Source organism: Neomonachus schauinslandi, chromosome 10, assembly GCF_002201575.2.
Source record: "Neomonachus schauinslandi chromosome 10, ASM220157v2, whole genome shotgun sequence".
Classification (NCBI taxonomy): Eukaryota; Metazoa; Chordata; class Mammalia; order Carnivora; family Phocidae; genus Neomonachus; species Neomonachus schauinslandi.
Window position 1 is genome coordinate 53109734 of NC_058412.1, and position 18820 is coordinate 53128553.

At 38.0% G+C, this 18820-nt stretch overlaps 1 protein-coding gene across 2 annotated transcripts in view; it reads right to left on the bottom strand.

The window, feature by feature from the left end:
- Positions 1–3245: 3245 nt before the first annotated feature.
- The window catches only part of APLF (aprataxin and PNKP like factor), an 89255-nt gene continuing 73680 nt past the window's right edge, over positions 3246–18820 (bottom strand). For both annotated transcript variants that reach the window (XM_021699153.1, XM_044918711.1), the window contains exons 9-10: positions 13802–13848; positions 3246–3762 (exon numbers count right to left, since the gene is read on the bottom strand). In XM_021699153.1, coding sequence (XP_021554828.1) covers positions 3557–3762; positions 13802–13848 — 253 coding nt within the window. In that variant the 3' untranslated portion in view covers positions 3246–3556. The remainder of the gene's footprint in view (positions 3763–13801; positions 13849–18820) is intronic.

Below are 18820 nucleotides of genomic sequence, written 5' to 3' on the forward strand. Positions count from 1 at the left end.
ACAGGGTCTTGGGCGCAACAAAGCACAACTGTGGTTGCTTATGATAATAAAGTTTACATACATTGTATTAGGATAGCCAGTCATAATGTCAGCAGCAATTCATCTTTATCCCTTTTCTTTTAGTATCTATTGTAGAGGAGCTTCGTAAGTATGGTTTACAGATTGGCAGGAGGAAAATACATACATAGACAGACACAGACACACCACACACCCCATTATAGATTCCTACTCAAGAAAGAGAACTTAATAGGAACAAGGTGGTCTCAACAGAGCAGGGTTGGATGCAGCATGTCAGTGTGTGGTTTCTCCCACCACGGGGTGTGTTGGTGACACTGAACTCTGCACACAATTAATTGGAAGAAAGTCACTGTCTATTTATTCCCAGCTTTATGTCACCATTCTTGGAAAATTATGCTCACAATCTATTTGCTTTCAATTACATGAAATGAATGTTTACAACCACTAGGAATCTTCCAGTTCTAGAAACCAACAGTACTGACAAGGCCATCCTCAACCTGGGGCAAAAACAGAAGCAGGGTCTGGGTGTCACTGAAAAATCTTCATGTCTCAGCTTCCCAAGGTCCCAGAACCAGCCCCCCAACTCCAACAAGAAGTCAACAAAAAACATTTGCTTTCAGAATTAAGCACATTGGTAAGAAATGTCTGTGTACAATTTTTGGCTGAGATATAGTTTAAATTCTGTGAACACCCATGATAGGGAGAGTTGGCTCCTATACACTGTTTAGGACGGGAATTACTTTAAGAATCAAGTTTTTGTTAACATTGCTCTTGTACCCACTGACAAGCTAATGTCATCAGTTTTCCCTCCCTTTTGTAAGTCTCAGATTTAAATATGGTCCAATTCCAAGTGGCAAATGCTCACTACACTCTAGTCAATTAAGTCATACATTTATATATTATACTGAAAGGTGTCTTCGGGATGATTATGGAAGCCACATCAGACTATATTTAAAAACAGCTACCATGAGGGGTGCCTGGGTGGCTCAGTCAGTTGAGCATCTGACTATTGATTTCAGCTCAGGTCATGATCTCAGGGTTGTGAGAATGAGCCTGACATTGGGCTCCACACTGGGTGTGGAGCCTGCTTGAGATTCTCTCTCTCCTCTCCCTCAGCCCCCCTCCACACTCTAAAAACAAGTTACCATGAGCTATGACATTATTGCCAAGAAGGACATATTCTGATTAAATGCTTTTTTCTTTCTGAAAGACTAGTGTCACCTTTTGCATTCTCTTTTTATAGCAGCTTTATTAAAACACATAATCCACAAACCATAAAATCCACACTTTGAAAGTGTACAAGTCAGTGGATTTTAGTGTATTTACAGAGTTGTGCAACCATCGCCACTAATTATAGAACATTTTTAACAATCCTAAGGAGACCCTGTACCCATTAGCAGTCACCTCCTGTCCCTGCCTCCTCCAGCCCCTGGCAACCACTAATCTACTTTCTCTGGATTTGCCTATTTTGGATACTTCATATAAATTAGTTCATATAATATGTGGCCTTTTGCAGCTGGCTTCTTTCACTTAGCACAACCTTTTCAAGGTTTATCCATGTTATAGCATGTATCAATCCTTCAGTTCTTTTTCATTGCCAAAAATATTCCATTGTAGGGATATGCCACATTTTGTTTATCCATTCATCAACCGATAGGCATTTAGATGTTTCCACTTTTTGACTATTATACCAATTTTATTTATATTTGTTTATTTATTTTTTAAGTAGGCTCCAGGCCCAGCGTGGAGCCCAACACAGGGCTTGAACTCACAACCCTGAGATCAAGACCTGAGCTGAGATCAAGAGGCAGACACCTAACCAACTGAGCCACCCAGGCTCCTATACTTTTGGACTGTTATAAATAATGCCTCTATGGACACTGTGTACAAGTTTTTGTGTGAACACATTTTCAAGTGTTTTGGGGATATATCTATGAGTGGATTAAAAAACCCTTTAAGGGGCGCCTGGTGGCTCAGTCGTTAAGCGACTGCCTTCGGCTCAGGTCATGATCCCAGGGTCCTGGGATCGAGCCCCGCATCGGGCTCCCTGCTCCGCGGGAAGCCTGCTTCTCCCTCTCCCACTCTCCCTGCTTGTGTTCCCCTCTCTCGCTGTGTCTCCCTCTGTCAAATAAATAAATAAAATCTTAAAAAAAACCAACCCTTTAAGGATTAAGTCAGTGCAGGGATGAAAATGAGTTCAAAGATTTTTTTCATACATCTGTCAAGCCCCCAAGACTAAAGGGACATTACAAGGGGCAAATCAGTTCCTAAATAACAGAGGCAAAGTCAGAATAATAGGTAATAATAGTCTAAAGAAATATTTATCTTGTCCCGGCCAGTTTAAGTTAATTTTAGTATTACATAATTAACTTTGAAAGACATTAAAAAACACTAAGAGAACAATTATAAAGCTGTCTTGCTCTTTTAAATTATAAATTCCTAGGTTCTCTTAGAATAGAAAATATTAGTGTTAGATGAATATTAGGACACTTTTGGTTTAGCGATTTATGATTTCAATATTGTGCCTATTGTGGTGTTCCCATACCCAACTGCTATTAAAGATTCGAAACTGGATTTCAAAAATTCTAAGTCACCTAAAATGAAGAGTATTACAGGGCCTGAAGTAGTTTGAGAACAGAGATATACTTCATAAAACTGGAGAATAAAGGGTTTCTTCTTGAAATCTTGAATACTAGCAGACAGCTTGCTGCCTTCATCTGGGGACAAAAGAACCTAATGTCATCTGAGAAAACGATGGTCAAAAATCATTTCTAGATCTTTTCATGTAAAGAAGAAACATTGAGAGTTAAAATAACCATGCAGGACTTTAGTTTGAAAAAGAAACTGTCAAATCCTTTGACTTTTTCTACTTTTAAATTCAGACATAGAGTAAATTACAGATGTGGGGCACGAAATAACATTACCTGCAGGGTGGACATTTCTACGGTCTAGTTGAATATATTTTCAGTATCCATTTGATACTCATTTCCCCGAGTTTCAAAGAACAAAAGTAGTAAATGAAATTGTAAAGCTCATACCCAGGGTACTAGAAAAATAATAGCCATTATATGATGGCTGTCACTCTCTAAAGCCTGGTTCTGCTTGAAGAATTACTTCAATAGCAATAAAAGACGCATGCTCTCCCACCCATGATGTAATTTTCCTGGTTCTGCTTGCCTCATATTCTATAAAGATAGAATCTTTGGAAAAAAGAAACAAGGTCAAAGTATTGTGCGACCCATGGCTTTTACTTTTTATTACTAACACACAAAGTACATGAAAAATATCAATTATTTCTCTTTAACTCTCTGTCTGCTTCCTATTTCCAGATGCTTTAAATAGGATAGAAAAAGCAAGGCAACAAAACAAATTCCATCCACTGCATCGAAGGTTGATATATCAATGTTTCATCTGCACAGTCAACAGCAAAGTCATAACTATCAAAAGAAGGAAAACAGTTATCGCTTAAGTGCCTCCTTAGTACCTGAATTTTTTCCATACAGAATAACTGTGAGCCATATATTATCTCAGAAAAAAGTTACTTTCTCCTTTTCATAAACTTTTTTGCTTCTTGCAAAAGCTCTTCCACATCTTCCTTCTCTTGGTCTTCCTGTCCTGGTTCCCAGTCAGAATCTTCATCTGTTGGCTCATATTCTTCTTCCTCATCATCTAGAAAGCTGTCATTGAGGTCGTACTCATTGGGTTGCCCAACATTATCACTGTTTTCATCTGATACGCTTCTCACTGAAAAAAAAAAAAAAAGAATTTGGCAGCCAACATATCAATCGCCACTCAAACCCAGGAGTAGAGATATCTAACTGTAAAATGTCTTTCTCTGACAAGAAGAATTAATTTTACTTAAGACATCACTAACCACCACAAATTTCTAGAAAGGGGGCTAAAATTACTCTTTGTTAGACTTCTAACTTTTCCTACCATGAGGCTCCTGAAACTAAAATGTCCTGTGAGAATCCTAATAATGGTTCCTTAATAATATCATAATCATATTCACGCTACCTTACCCTCGGAGTGGTAGAATATAGTTTTGTCCCAGGTACTTACTGTCCCTCCCTGTGACATGATTAATTTAACCAACCCCACTGACATCACACTTGGTCAAAGAAAAGTGGATGGAAATAGTTTGTGCAACTTCCAACGGGAAGCTTTAGGTGCCTTTCTGTGGTTCTGCTGCTGTCCTTTTCCCTCTGCCACCATCTCCCTCAGGTCCCATCCCAGCTCAGGGATGATCCTTCAGCCTGGATTCCAGGATGAGAACCCACATCGGACAAGGCCACAGCTAACATGCAGCCGAAACATGAGGGAGAAATACACCTATTTATTGCTGTGAGGCACTGAAATCTGGGGACAGTCTGTGATCACAGGAGAATTGGCACAATCTGATTAACACACCATGTTTGTGATCAAATGAGAAAATATGAGTCTATACACTTTGGAACGTTTGGTTTTATAGATCTTACAGTTCATATTTCAGGGACTGTGATTACTGAAAATATCAGGATTGCTATGGTAACAGCCATTAAAATTTATAGATTTCTAAATAATAGTACAGAATTTATAGATTTCTAAGTAATATTATAAAACTAGAATTATAATACTAGAATTCTTCGGTTTCCAAATCCACTTCTTCCCTCATCCCACTCTGTTTTATTTACTTTCTATTGCAAGCAACAGGCATGTTTTAAAATAAGCAGCGAGAGACTCTAGGATGATGTGGAACATTTAAGGAACAAGTAGGAACATTCTATCTGGAAATCTCTGAATGGCAGGGGACAATCCCTATGATCAACACCATATATATGGGTTAAAAAATTACTATTTGTACTCCTGTATATGCTTTACTTAACTTCTTCCTAAAATGTTCACATGCAATAGATAGATGTAACTTAAATGAAACTCAAGAAATTTGAGGAGGAAGAAATGAGGATGACAAAAAAAAAAAAAAGGTAATTTATCTGCCCTCTTAACTCTGACAGCCCAGACATTTACATTTTTCTTAATATCACCATTCATTTCCAGAGAGGATTTGAGACAGCTTATAATAATGAGGTCACAAAAAAAATACAAATAAAAGTAGAAACTAAGAACATAAAAACCAGAATGTAAACATGTCAACCTTCATTTTTAACATAATTATTAGAAACTGAGCATCAGGTTTCTCCCTGAGTTTCTCCGCAGCCAAGGCTAAAAAGGCTACATAATGATTTGCACAGTTCTCATTAGCATAAGAAGCACATCAGTGCCTTAAGGGAAATCTAGCATTGTATTTATTTGTAAACATTTCTTATCTCCTGTACGCATCCTGAGGGCATGTTTTATGTCTAGCTAATCTCAATTTCCCATAAAACTTTTATGATGGGAAACATTTAAAAACATTTCGAGCGTAGTTTTGCAGATGGCGAAGGAGGGAGGAGGAAAGACCGTCAATGTCTCTGTTCTTGGCCATTTGGCTTTGGAAGTATCTCATATATATAACTAGTGACATCTCAGTAACGCGTCTCCTCTCAGATTCAGAAATTAACCTAGCAGATTTACAAGAAAAACATATACAGAGGCGCCTAGGTGGCTCAGTCGTTAAGCGTCTGCCTTTGGCTCAGGTCATGCTCCCAGGGTCCTGCGTCGGGTTCCCTGCTCAGAGGGGAGGCCTGCTTCTCCCTCTCCCACTCCCCCTGCTTGTGTCCTCTCTCTCGCTGTGTCTCTCTCTGTCAAATAAATAAATAAAATCTTTAAAAAGAAAAACATATATAAAGCTGAAACACCTTCAGGTTCTCCTCCTGCTTTATTTGGCTGTTCCTTCTCAGGCTCCTTTACTGGGCTCTTCCTCAGATCTTCCCAATCTCTAAATGTTGGAATATTCAAGTTTCTGGCTGGGATCTCTTCTCTAACACACTCCAGTCTTACATCCTAAATTCCCAAATGTATATCCTAAGCCCTGACCACCATCTGAATTCCAGACTCCTTTATCTCACTGCCTATGGGTTCTCTCTACTTGCATAATGAACAGGCATCTTGAAACATCATATTCCCAGAACACAACTCTTGAGGTGCTTCACCCAAATCTAGTCATTCTTTTATCAGTCTTGAGTATATGACTTCTCCAACCTTCCAAGAAACCTTGGAGTCATCCTTGAATATCCTCCACTGAAAACCCAATATCCAATGTGTCAAGAGATCCTATTGGCTCTGCCATCAAAAACTATCTGCCACTTTTCACTACATCTACTCCATTCTCTGGTCCCCATACCATCATCTTCTTTTTTCAGTCAATTCCAATGTTCACCCAACTGGTTTCTCGCTTCCACTCTTATTTATTCTCCACAGAGAAGCCAGAAAACCTTCCAATATCTTTTTTTTTCTTTGTTTTTTTTTTTAATTTAAGATTATTTATTTATTTATTTGAGAGCGAGAGAGCACAGGCAGGGAGGGTCAGAGGGAGAAGCAGACTCCCCGCCGAGGCAAGGAGCCCTGAACGGGGTTCGATCCCCGGACTCCAGGATCATGACCTGAGCCGAAGGCAGTTGCTTAACCAACTGAGCCACCCAGGCACCCGTCCAATACCTTTCTATCTCACTCTGTATTAAATCTGAAGTCCTGACTTGGAGGTCCTGGCCTCTAAGACCCTACACAACTAGCTCACTGCTAGCTTTTCTGATCCCATCTGCCACTCCTTCCTTATTCTCTTTGTTTCATACCCTTTTTCTACTGCTCCTTGAATAGGACAAGCAGGATCATCTCCAGAGCTTTTGGAGGCACCATTCCCCTTGCCTGGCATATTCTTCCCTCAGATAATCACCTGTCTTGCTCTCTCCTTCAAGCCTCTGCTCTAATGTCAAATTATCAGAGTCCTTTCACCATCCTATCTGAAGTGGCACCTGTCCCCCACCACACACAACATTGCCATTCTGTCCTCTTACACAACTTTTTCTTCTTAGCAGTTATCACTATATGATGTCATATAGTTGTTTACACTGTCCACCTTTGTAAAATTCTACGAGGGCAAGGCTTTGCCTCTATTGTATCCTCAGCTCCTACAACAATGTCTAACACATGGAAGACATTTAATATATATATTTGTTAAATATATGACTGGATGAACAAATGAACAATTTGCAAATCAGCTGCTGAACACCTTTAGTTTTACAGAAACCCTTATTATAACCTACACTTTTTATCACTAGCCTGTCAATATAATGAATTACATTAAAGACTTTTATCTAAGTCCTGCCAATTGAAGGGGCTTGAAGCTTCAATGAACCCTGGAAATCTTTAGCAACTTACTGGGCAGGCTAATTTCTTGAGCAATAAGGTCATGTTATTCCTCAAAAAATTGTTTGTATCTATCAAATCTTCATTTATATAAACATCACATTCATATTCTTTTAAATAGGAGGTTCAGAATCTAAAAAAAAAAAACCCACCCATAACAGAACTCCATGTAGCTGGTAGTCAAATTTCATCCATTTTACTTCACATGAACAGGCATTTCGTGCTTTAAGTAAAAGCACCTGAAGAGCCAGCTCATGACAAAGGCAAAGTCAGCTCTATGTCCTGCGCTAGCAGCGCCAGGTGGACACTTCTTAACAGAGTACTGAATGCTGACATGTGATTATTTTCTGGAATCAATTACAATGGATCCTCTTTAGCAAATTCAATCAGTGACTTTAAATATCCCACAGTGTAAATGACAGCTAGATGGAAGCTTACCTTTTTTTTTTAATTGCTGAAGGTGTTTTTAGAAAAATAACAGTTTCTGCCTTTCAGTGTAACTAGGCTATGCAGATAGTGAAACATGACTTACTTGGAAAATGCTTTGAATAAGCACACTTGTTGATCTGAATTATTACATGACTTCCTGAATCATGGGAATAAACTCAGGAAGCAGGGTTCTGAACTAAATATGGCTAGCACCTAACCTGGGAATAAAATGCCTGTTTTTAGCATACAATTTTTTATTTTTAAGATTTGATTTATTTGACACAGAGAGAGAGAGTGCACAAGCAAGGGAAGGGGCAGAGGGTAGAGAGAGAAGCAGACTTCCCACCGAGCAGGGAGCCCGATGTGGGACTCGATCCCGGGACTCCAGGATCATGACCTGAGCCAAAGGCAGACACTTAACCAACTGCGCCACCCAGGCGCCCCTACAATTAAGTTTTTATGCAAAAGGGATATAAGCAAAAGCAAAAAAAAAAAAAAAACCCATGCATGTATTCTCTAACTGGGCAAGCTGAAACATATAGTATGGTATCTGAATAGCTGGATTTAAAGTGATAAAACTAATAAAGTTCACATAAACCTTGCTAGTAGCACTGTTTGCTATATAAAAATTTCAAAGAAAGCTCATACAAGGAAGCTTGCTGGTTAGAGAACCAGGTAACATACATGAGGAATCCCATCATGGACGATCCCAAGCCAAGACTCCAGTATTGTACAGATAATGTCATGATTGGTGAAAGGCTTATTAAAGTACAAAAATAGTAACAGGAGACACAGCCAGGAACTGTTTAATTTTCTTTACTCAATAACAAAACATAATTTTTAGTGTTATTTTTTGTAGATTTCCACAGAATTAAATAGCATAATTGCATTTCTGAAAAAAATAAGTGCTTACACATAACATTTTCTTAAATAATGACTAGCTGATTTGAAATATAATTTTTTTTTAAGAGGGAGAGAGAGAGAGTGTGTGTGCAAGGTGGGGGGGAGAAGTGGAGGGAGAGAGAGAAATCTTTTTTTTTTTTTTTTGAGAGAGAGAAATCTTAAGCAGGCTCAATGACCAGCACACAGCCAAGGAGAAGCCTGAAATCATGACCTGAGCCAAAATCAAGAGTCTGATTCAGGTAAGCCACCCAAGCGCCCCTGAAATATAATTCTTGAGTGTGTCTAAGAAATCAGAAGTGTGCTTGTTTCTTCCAAATCGAGGTGAACTCTGATGAAATAATTTTTTTTTCTCTATCTTCACCTAGAAGTTTCTTGCTGATAGTTATTGCTGTTTTTATGTGGTTGTCCATCCCCCTCATCCAACAGAAAGTTTCTAAAAAGCAGCTGTGGTTTAAGAGAGAGGATAGACTGGGGAGTAGAAGCCCAAAGATCTAGGTCATAAACAAGCCCATAAACAATGAACAAGTCACTTAACTTAATGGCTTAATGGAATTTATGTTTTTATCTCTGAGTCAAAGGATGTTGATTGAATTACTTCAAAAATCTTTTCTGACTCCAAAGTTCTAATTTTAAGGCCAAAGTAGGAATCATCACTTTCTCTCCAAATCAGTGAAGTCATATGGAATGTAGGGATGACAGCCTGACTGCACGAAGCAGCACAGGACAGGCGGTCACTTAGTTTTAAAAACTGATGGGTAATGCTGGGCTTCCATTATGGAAAAGAACCACCTTTAGAAAAGTAACAAACTCTTTTAACGTATTTAAAACAACAGGAGATTAACTATTTGATATTAGGCTGTGGTCATTTCTTAATTTCTGTTCATGTGGAGGGATGTGTCATATCAGAATAACAATTCCTAAGTTTGTATCTAACCTTTTCTTTACGGTTTAAAATTTCACGGTCAGTTCTTACCCTAAGAACATAAGTCTGAAGAGCTAGTGAAGAGTACACTGTGTCAAATGCATGTTGGAAGAAATGTTGATTTTTACAGAGAGAAAAGATCATTCCAAAGTGCTGATTTTTCCAAACAGATTTCTGGTGTTAGGATCTAAGATTGTCATCTTAGATGACATCTAAGAGATGCCTCATAGCAGATTTACAGCTTAACATCATAATTCTTCAGATTTTATTTTCCTTTCTTTACCAGTAAATCTGAGAACTAATTAGGATATTAATTCTCATTAAGTAAAAAAACTTTTAGCCCAATATTCTAAAGATGAAAATCTACTACATACTACAAGAATAAACACTTTTTTAAATACTTCATTTTACTACGAAAGACACATCTTTCTCATGCACCAAGCTACTAGCTGGGTATTCATAGTTTAGCCTTGGAAAAGCAGCTTGTGTATTCTGATCTACTTTATTATACATGAAGTTTATTCCTCTTTTTAAATCCCACTGCACTAGCCTTCTTTGTATCCCCAAATCTCTCCAATTTCCCCACACTAAGCAGCAGTTTATAGAATCTCATTTAAGTTCCATTAATTTCCACAATAGCTTTCTAGAACTTTTGGGTTCTACTTCTGGAAGAAAAGTATATATAAGCAAATGTGTGCATACAACTGCAGAACTAGAGAGAAATTAAAATAACTATCAGTAGAACATTCTAAAATTTCAGCCATGGGGCGCCTGGGTGGCTCAGTCATTAAGCATCTGCCTTCAGCTCAGGTCATGAACCCAGGGTCCTGGGATCGAGCCCCACATCGGGCTCCCTGCTCCGCGGGAAGCCTGCTTCCCCCTCCCTGCTTATGTTCCCTCTCTCACTGTGTCTCTCTCTGTCAAATAAATAAATAAAACCTTTTAAAAAAAAATTTTCAGCCATGGATGGTACCTATAGCCTAGAATAACGCATATCACATAATGATAAAAGCCAGAATGACTCCAATAATCAGATAATAAAATGCTGGTGATAATTTTTTTTTAATGTTGTCAACAGGTAAGGTAGCTAAGAAAGTATAAAATAAAGTTTTCCTGGCATTGATTACTCTTGCATTCAGTATTTTGTGCCAAAACCACAGCAATTCTAAAAAAAAGTGTGGAAAGTTAGTGAAATTTTAAACCAATTAGATATATAAGAAGCTTAAGAGATGACAGCAGTCAAACCTACACACAAAAAAAATACACTACATAAATTGTTACATGTGTGGAAGAACTCTGTAGACAGAAATGTTTTAGGAGTGCTACAAATCAGAAGTTAAATAGTAAGAGTTCAATGCAGTTATTTTAACACCAGTACCATATTAAATTTTATTGTCTCATTGTGTAGTTATGATACCCCCACCTCAAATTCAACATGTTTAAATTAAAACAACAACAACAACAACTACCTGGCTCTTCCTCCTGATCTCTATGATATGTAAATGTCATCCCCAGTCTCCTGATAAATCGTATTATAATTCTGAGGCATCATTATTTCCTTTATGTCATCTCAGGCCCCAAACCAATTAGTTGGCAAATCTGACTGATTTTTCCTTCAAAATCTCACTTGTATCCATGCCTATCTTTCCATTCTCATGGTAGCCACCCTAGCTCTGGCCCTTTATTCAACTGCCTGACATCAGAAACCTTTCCCCACTCTAACTCGGACGGCTCATTGTTACCAACTTGATTTGGATAAAATACCACCTCACCATTACATGCCAACGCACCCACATCTTAGTCTAGTTTTCAAGAGCTTCTATAATCTGGCCTCCATACATCTTTTTAGTATCATCCACGGTAACTACAGACACTCTCCGTATTAGTTAAACTGATCCACTTGCTAACTCCACACACCACTTACCATCTTCTACCTCGATGTCCTTCACTGATCCATGACTCACTTTGTCTGGGATATCTTCTACCTACCAACCACAGAGCTAAGAAACAAAGATGATTTAAATCCAACCACCTTAACGACCAACTTAGCCTAAATTCCCACACCATGCTCTACCGTGGTAAGCCCCAGCAGAAAGTGCTTCTTCCCTCTCCTCAGAGATTTTAGACCGTCCTGCCACAAGCATACAGAGCCAGAGCTGGGTCTCACGGATCTCTGTTAACTGTGCTCACTTGGAAGACATGATAATGAATCAATAAGTGTATACTGAATCTATATAAACGAGATTAAGATCTTGGATGATGTTAAACTTGAAGGATTCGGGAGATGAAAAAAAACACGGACGTTAGAATTCAGTGTTAGATATCTCTAAATTAAGAAATATGAGACCCCAACATTTAATTTAAGATTGGAAATACTCCAGACACCTTAATTTATAAGTTTTAGAGTAGAAAGAGTGTTCTGACAATATCGCCACATAACAGCCCTTAAAAGTAGATTAAAAATATAAAATTAAATGTTGGGATGCCTGGGTGGCTCAGTAGCTTAAGCGTCTGCCTTTGGCTCAGGTCATGATCCCAGGGTCCTGGGATGGAGCCCCGCATCGGGCTCCCTGCTCAGCGGGAAGCCTGCTTCTCCCTCTGCCTGCCGCTCCCCCGTGCTTGTGTGTGCTCTCTCTTTCTGCCTCTCTCTCTGACAAATAAATAAATAAAATTTTTTTAAAAAATTAAATTAAATGTTGCTTAAAAATATCTACACTTTTATAAAAACTGGCTTTCCAATGAAATGAAAAGCTTCTGTTAAAAAAAGTCAGTTGTAAAAATATGTTCTTCCTTCAGAAGATTCCCTAATGATAATTCATAGAGACTTTTCAAAGAAAACTCAGATTAAACTATGCCATCTGATGCACATTGATAGTTTTTAGGAAAATGGTTTTTTTTTTTTAAAGATTTTATTTATTTGATAGAGCGAGAGAGCACAAGCAGGGGGAACAGTAGAGGGAGAGGGAGAAGCAGGCTCCCCGCCAAACAGGGAGCCCAGTGTGGGGCTTGATCCCAGGAGCCTGGGATCATGACCTGAGCCGAAGGCAGACGCTTAACCATCTGAGCCACCCAGGCGCCCCTAGGAAAATGGTTCTTATTTCTATAAAGATACAGATGTGTCAAATGCATTATCATGGGACAGTGTTAAACCTTGCCAATAAAATATGCTTTAATCAACATACATTACATGACTCCTGGTAAGAAAGTTTATTTAACCACCAGAAATGCTACATCATTAGATACAGCCCCAGTAAAAAAAAAGTATAACACATAACATATAACCTCTATAACCTATTAGCTCAGATAAAATGAGTTGTGTCTGAAGTACTAAAGCACGAAAAGTATGTTTCAATGAGAAATTTCAAATGGAATTCTCTTATGGTGAAATTCCTTATTTTTATCACTTGGTTACAAGGGGGCTGTGTTTACGCACATACATGTGCATGGGGTCATAGCCTGCAGAATATGCATTTTCTTCTCTCATTCTGTGGGCAGAAATACTGTGTGCCAAATTTGCCTCTGCATTATATAAATGATATGAAGAAGCCAGAATTTGTTAAAGGTAAAAAGTATTCGAGTTTGGAACTGGGAAAAGAGAAGGTAGAATGGATGCCTGCACCTCAGACTGAAGGACATTTGATGGTTGCTTCTCTGTATCTGTCCTCCCTCGCTCTCTTTCCCCCAAAACTTTAGTTTCCATCAGGCATCCCTGTGGTTCTGAAGAAGGAGACCCTACCCTAGTTCCAGGGGTGGTACAAACTCATCAGTGGTCCCAGTAATTCATATAGTCCCTTTGTGGGGGGAAGAGCCAGTCTTAGGATGATAATGACCCCCTCTAAAGACAGAATGATGAAAGGAAATTGGGTCATTGGTGACATTACTGACATTACTAATGAGCCAAAGCAGTAAATCTTGTCTAAATCCATCCACACTTTGGATTTTTCACTTAAAGAAGTCAGTAAGTTCTCATTATCACTTAGGCTAGTTTGAGATTTTGTTTTCAGATACTGGTCAATGAGAGAATTCTAAAAGATATAAGGATAAATATATTGTTGTGCAATGATTGTAGAAAACATTTGGTGTACAAAAAATTTATCACTCTTTTTAATCTAAGAAAAATCATTAAAATCAGCAAATTCATAGAAGCAGAGATAAAAAAAATTCACATAACTGGAAATTGTACCTAGGTTTAACAAGAGAATCATTTGAATATTTCATTTTGTTTCCTGAAGTAAAATTACTTACCTGGAAGTGCACTATGTCTGTATTCTATCTTGTGCTGGGGATTCTTCCTAAAAAAAAAGGAGAAATCAAAACTAAGACCTAGTTTTCCAATCACTAAATATTAGTAGGACTATTTAAATTAAACTAAAACAAGAACAACAACAAAAATAAACAAGAACACTCACTAACCTACAAATAAAATTAGGCCCCAATAAGCCTCTTACTGAAAAGCATTCACTTTTTTTGTTAACTATGGTCACCATGCTGTACAAAGCATTTACTTTTTTTTTTAAGAATTTATTTATTTGAGAGAGAGAGCATGAGCAAGGGGAGAGGCAGAGGAAGAGCAAGAAGCAGACTCCCTGCTGAGCAGGGAGCCCGACATGGGGCTGATCCCAGGACCGTGGGATTATGACCTGAGCCGAAGACAGATGCTTAACTGACTGAGCCACCGAGGCACCCCCCAAAGCATTTGCTTTTTAATTACAACATTTATTAAGTGCCTATTACAGTCCAGGCATATTTCTAGATGCAAAGTTATACTGGTGAACCAGACAAAAGTTTTTCCCTCATGACTTACTGGAGAAAAACAGTATGAGATGAAGTACAATATATCATATTCCCAAAATATGATATACTGTATTTCTAAAATGTCAATGCCATACATCACATATATAAAAATACAAATGTATAATAGTATATAAAACATAGAACACAAAGTATCAAATATGTGTGTGTATGTATGTGTTTGTAATGTCTAAAAGGATACTTTTAGGGTCTTCTTGAATCCAAAGACAAAAGCATCTAAGTCATGTCTCTAAAGATCCTCAATTGTTAGGAGAAAACAAAAGTCAATTTGCATTGAGAAATTTATACGACATATTCCAAAGTCATACAGAACCTACTGTTTGGATATCTATTTTTGATTTTATGTACCTATGATCTCTTCTATTATTTTATTAGTTAAATGAGTGTTGGGGTACACTATATATAAAGCATTCTCCAGATAATGCAAAACTATCCAGGCAGCAAAAATCCAAAGCAGTAACTGGTCGATCATGACCCACTTGATGGGGACCTCTCTTGGGGGACTGACACAGGAGAGCTGGGGTACACTGACAATAGGTATGTGCTGAAGTGCACAGCTCATACAAAGCTGTTGTGAGGATTCATGAAGAATACAGAGCAAGTCCTTAGTCCAAGGACGTGACAGGTTGTAAGTAATGTTAGCCATTGACACATCCATCATTGGTTCAATAAATAGTCATGGGGCACTAATTATATGTCAGGCTCTGTGTCAGGTGTCAGAGACATTTCTTATTGCTAATATCTCTTCTTTTTGGGGATCACTTTTCATACACTGTGAGCCTTTAACACAGTACAAAACTGCAACCACACAGTTAATTAGGGTCATAACTCAACAGTTTCGAAAAGTGGAAAAAAGATTCTACAAAAGATTGTGCATTTGGAATAATTAACCCAAATCTGACCTCTTAATGGAAAAGACACTTCAAAGTTAAGAGAAAGAAACTGGACAACTTCAATGTGGCCAAGAGAGTTGCACGTGAACAAAGCTGCAGGGACGATTTGTGGGAAGACTGACTTGTTGAATGCAGTCTTTATGAAAATGCAATTAATGCTGGACTTCAGGGGAGGAGGAACAGAAACATGAGGGACAGGGACATTAATACCAAAGTTATTCTTCATCAGTAACCTAGAAAAAGATTGTTGGTCATTTGAGAGTATTTTTGGTAACCTTTTAAAAAATCTTTTTGTGTGAGTGTGGTAAAATTAAATACACTGGTAGCTTTTTGTTTTGAAAAAAATGTCAAACCTACTGAGAAGTAGCAAGTAAAATTCCATATACCTCTGTGAGATTCTTCAAGTGTTAACAATTCTATACAGATGCCCCATTGTTGTTATTACTATTACTATTTATAGTCTTCTGAGATTTAAAATCTTTTGGTCCTTTTTAATATATATATTTTTCAGGTTCCAAGCAGTCCTAACTTTTCCCACTTTGCCCTTAATAATTAAGAAAAAATTTATTGAACAGTTAAATATGGTCTTAATTGTTTGCTACTACAGCCTCTTTCAAAGGCTGCTTTTAGAAAGTCTCAAGTAAGTGAATGTCAGTCTTTAAAAATAAGTACAGAAATAGACAGAGGGCCTGAATAGAATTTTTCCAAAGAAGACATATGGATAGCCAACAGACACATGAAAAGATGCTCACCATCACTAATCATCAAGGAACTGCAAATCAAATCCACAATGAGATATCACCTTACACCTGTCAGAATGGCTAAAATCAAGAACACAACAAATAACAAGTGTTGGTGAGGAGTGGAGAAAAAGGAACTCTTGTGCACTGTTGGTGGAAATGTGAATTGGTGCCGCCACTGTGGAAAACAGCATGGAGGTTCCTCAAAAATTAAAAACAGAAATGCCATATGATCCAATAATTCTACAACTGGATATTTACCCAAAGAAAACAAAAACACTAATTTGAAAGGATATATGCACCCCTATGTTTACTGTAGCATTATTTATAATTGCCAAGATATGGAAGCAACCTAAGAGTCTGTCGATAGACAAATGGATAAGGACGATGTGGTGTGTGTGTGTGTCTGTCTGTCTGTCTGGAATATTATATAGCCATAAATAAGGATGAGATCATGCCATTTGCAACAACATGGATAGCCCTAGAGGAAATTATGCTAAATGAAATAAATCAGACTGAGAAAGACAAATACCATATGATTTCACTCATATGTGGAATCTGAAAAAAATCCAAATGAATATAAACAAACAAACAAAAGCAGAATCAGACCTATAAACACAGAGAACAAACTGATGGTTGCCAGAAGGGAGGAGAGTGGGAGGATGGGGAAAATGGGAGAAGGAGAGTGGGAGATATAGGCTTCCGGTTATGGAATCAATAAGTCATGGGAATAAAACATACAACATAAGGAATACACTCAATGATACTGTGATAGGTTATATGGTAACAGATGGTAGCTACCCTTGTGGTCAGCATAGCATAATATATAAACTTGTTGAATCACTATGTTGTATACCTGAAACTAATGTAACTTCTGTGTCAATTACACTCATATAAAAAAAAAAAAGTACAGAAAATGGATCCAAGGAGTTAACAGAGACTCAAGTACAGTTTATGCACCAAATACCAGTTAAAAGACTGCTGATAACAGTTATCACCACCAGAGAGACTGAAAGTGAGAATAACTGTTTTTAAAGGCAAATGGGGTGAGGGCAGGGGTACTGATTCAACCTTAAGGTTGCAGAAGATAGTTCCCCCTTCTCTATTATCTTGAAACACATCCACAATGGCACTCACAAACCCCACCTACATAATCTAACCTCACATACTGCCTAGGAAAAAGGCAAACCACTTCAGAATAAAAGATAAGGAAAAAAGTTTTACACTTGTATATTCTGAAAAGGAAGAGCAGAAAAGTGTATTTTGAAATTTTGTACTCAGAAAAGGAAAAAATTTTCAGCTCCATGGACAGATTTTCATCTGCCTTGTGGGGGGGCGGGGATGTTTCTAAGGCTCTGATAATAGTTTCCATCCTTTCCTAGGAGAACTTGCTATTTTCATAAAAAGACAAGTATACGGGTGCCTGGGTGGCTTGGTCAGTTAAGCGTCTGCCTTCGGCTCAGGCCATGATCCCAGGGTCCTGGGATCGAGCCCCACATCGGGCTCCCTGCTCGGTGGGAAGCCTGCTTCTCCCTCTGCCTGCCACTCCCCCTGCTTGTGCTCTCTCTCTGTCAAATGAATAAATCTTTTTTTTTTTTTTAAGATTTTATCCACTTATTTGACAGAGAGAGAGACAGCGAGAGACTGAACACAAGCAGGGGGAGTGGGAGAGGGAGAAGCAGGCTTCCCACTGAGCAGGGAGCCTGATGCGGGGCTCAATCCAGGACCCTGAGACCATGACCTGAGCCGAAGGCAGACGGTTAATGACTGAGCCATCCGGGTGCCTTTGAATAAGCCATCCGGGTGCCCTTGAATAAATAAAATCTTAAAAAAAGAAGAAAAAAAAAGACAAGTATAAGACTAATGGAAACCAGAAGAAACTAGTCGCTTTAGTACTTTTCCACCTTTAGAGGCCAAACTTCTAATTTAGTTTTAACAAATTCATCTACTAGAATGTAGATTTTTTTTTAAGGTAAAAGTTTTTTTAATTAAGCTTTTACATGAGTTTCCAAAATGATGGAATATTTTATATTTTCCTATTTAATAAGAAAAAAAGAAACTTTTTTTGCTAACTTTACTATTATTTCTTAAAATAACTGTTGAAAGGAACCTGACAGAATATTGTCAATATTATATTGACACAATACAAACTGAAGTTTAAAATTCTCATTGGTTGGAGCACAAAAAGCAGTTTCTAGTAATTTCTAGACTGATAATAAGTGTTTCTGAGTTCATGTTAATAGTTAATATTTTTATAGTAATCCTAATCCATGGATCCTGATGTTTTCAGAACCCTATCCTTTGAAAGGCAGTTTTTCTACTGGAAATATGCCAGAGAATGCCTGTTCTCATTAGATTGAAAAGAATGTCAATGTGCTGAAACTGCTTTGTATTCACACTTACAAAGGTAATAATCAAAGTACTCACTGAATCTTTTTATGCAAACCTAACACTAAAACATGTTAGAATTTCCTGCCATTAACAATTCATGTTACTTTCCCAGGAAACAATGAAAATGTAGCAATCATATTAAGCAGACTCCACCGCAATCAGGTTCCTGAGGTACTGACTGGTCAGCATCACCAGACACTTAGCTCTAGTCAGTCAATCATGCAAGGAACACAGGAACACACAGTCCTTCACAAATGCTTAAGAGATAGATGCCACTGTGTCTTGGATCTGTTCTCATCTGGCTGGCTGAACTTTGGATCACTGGCATTGCTATGGAAGGGGCTCAGGTTTCAGGATCAGAAGAGCTGATTAGGAATTCAAACTATACCTTTTACTGGTTGTGTGATTCAGGCAAAGTCCTATAAACC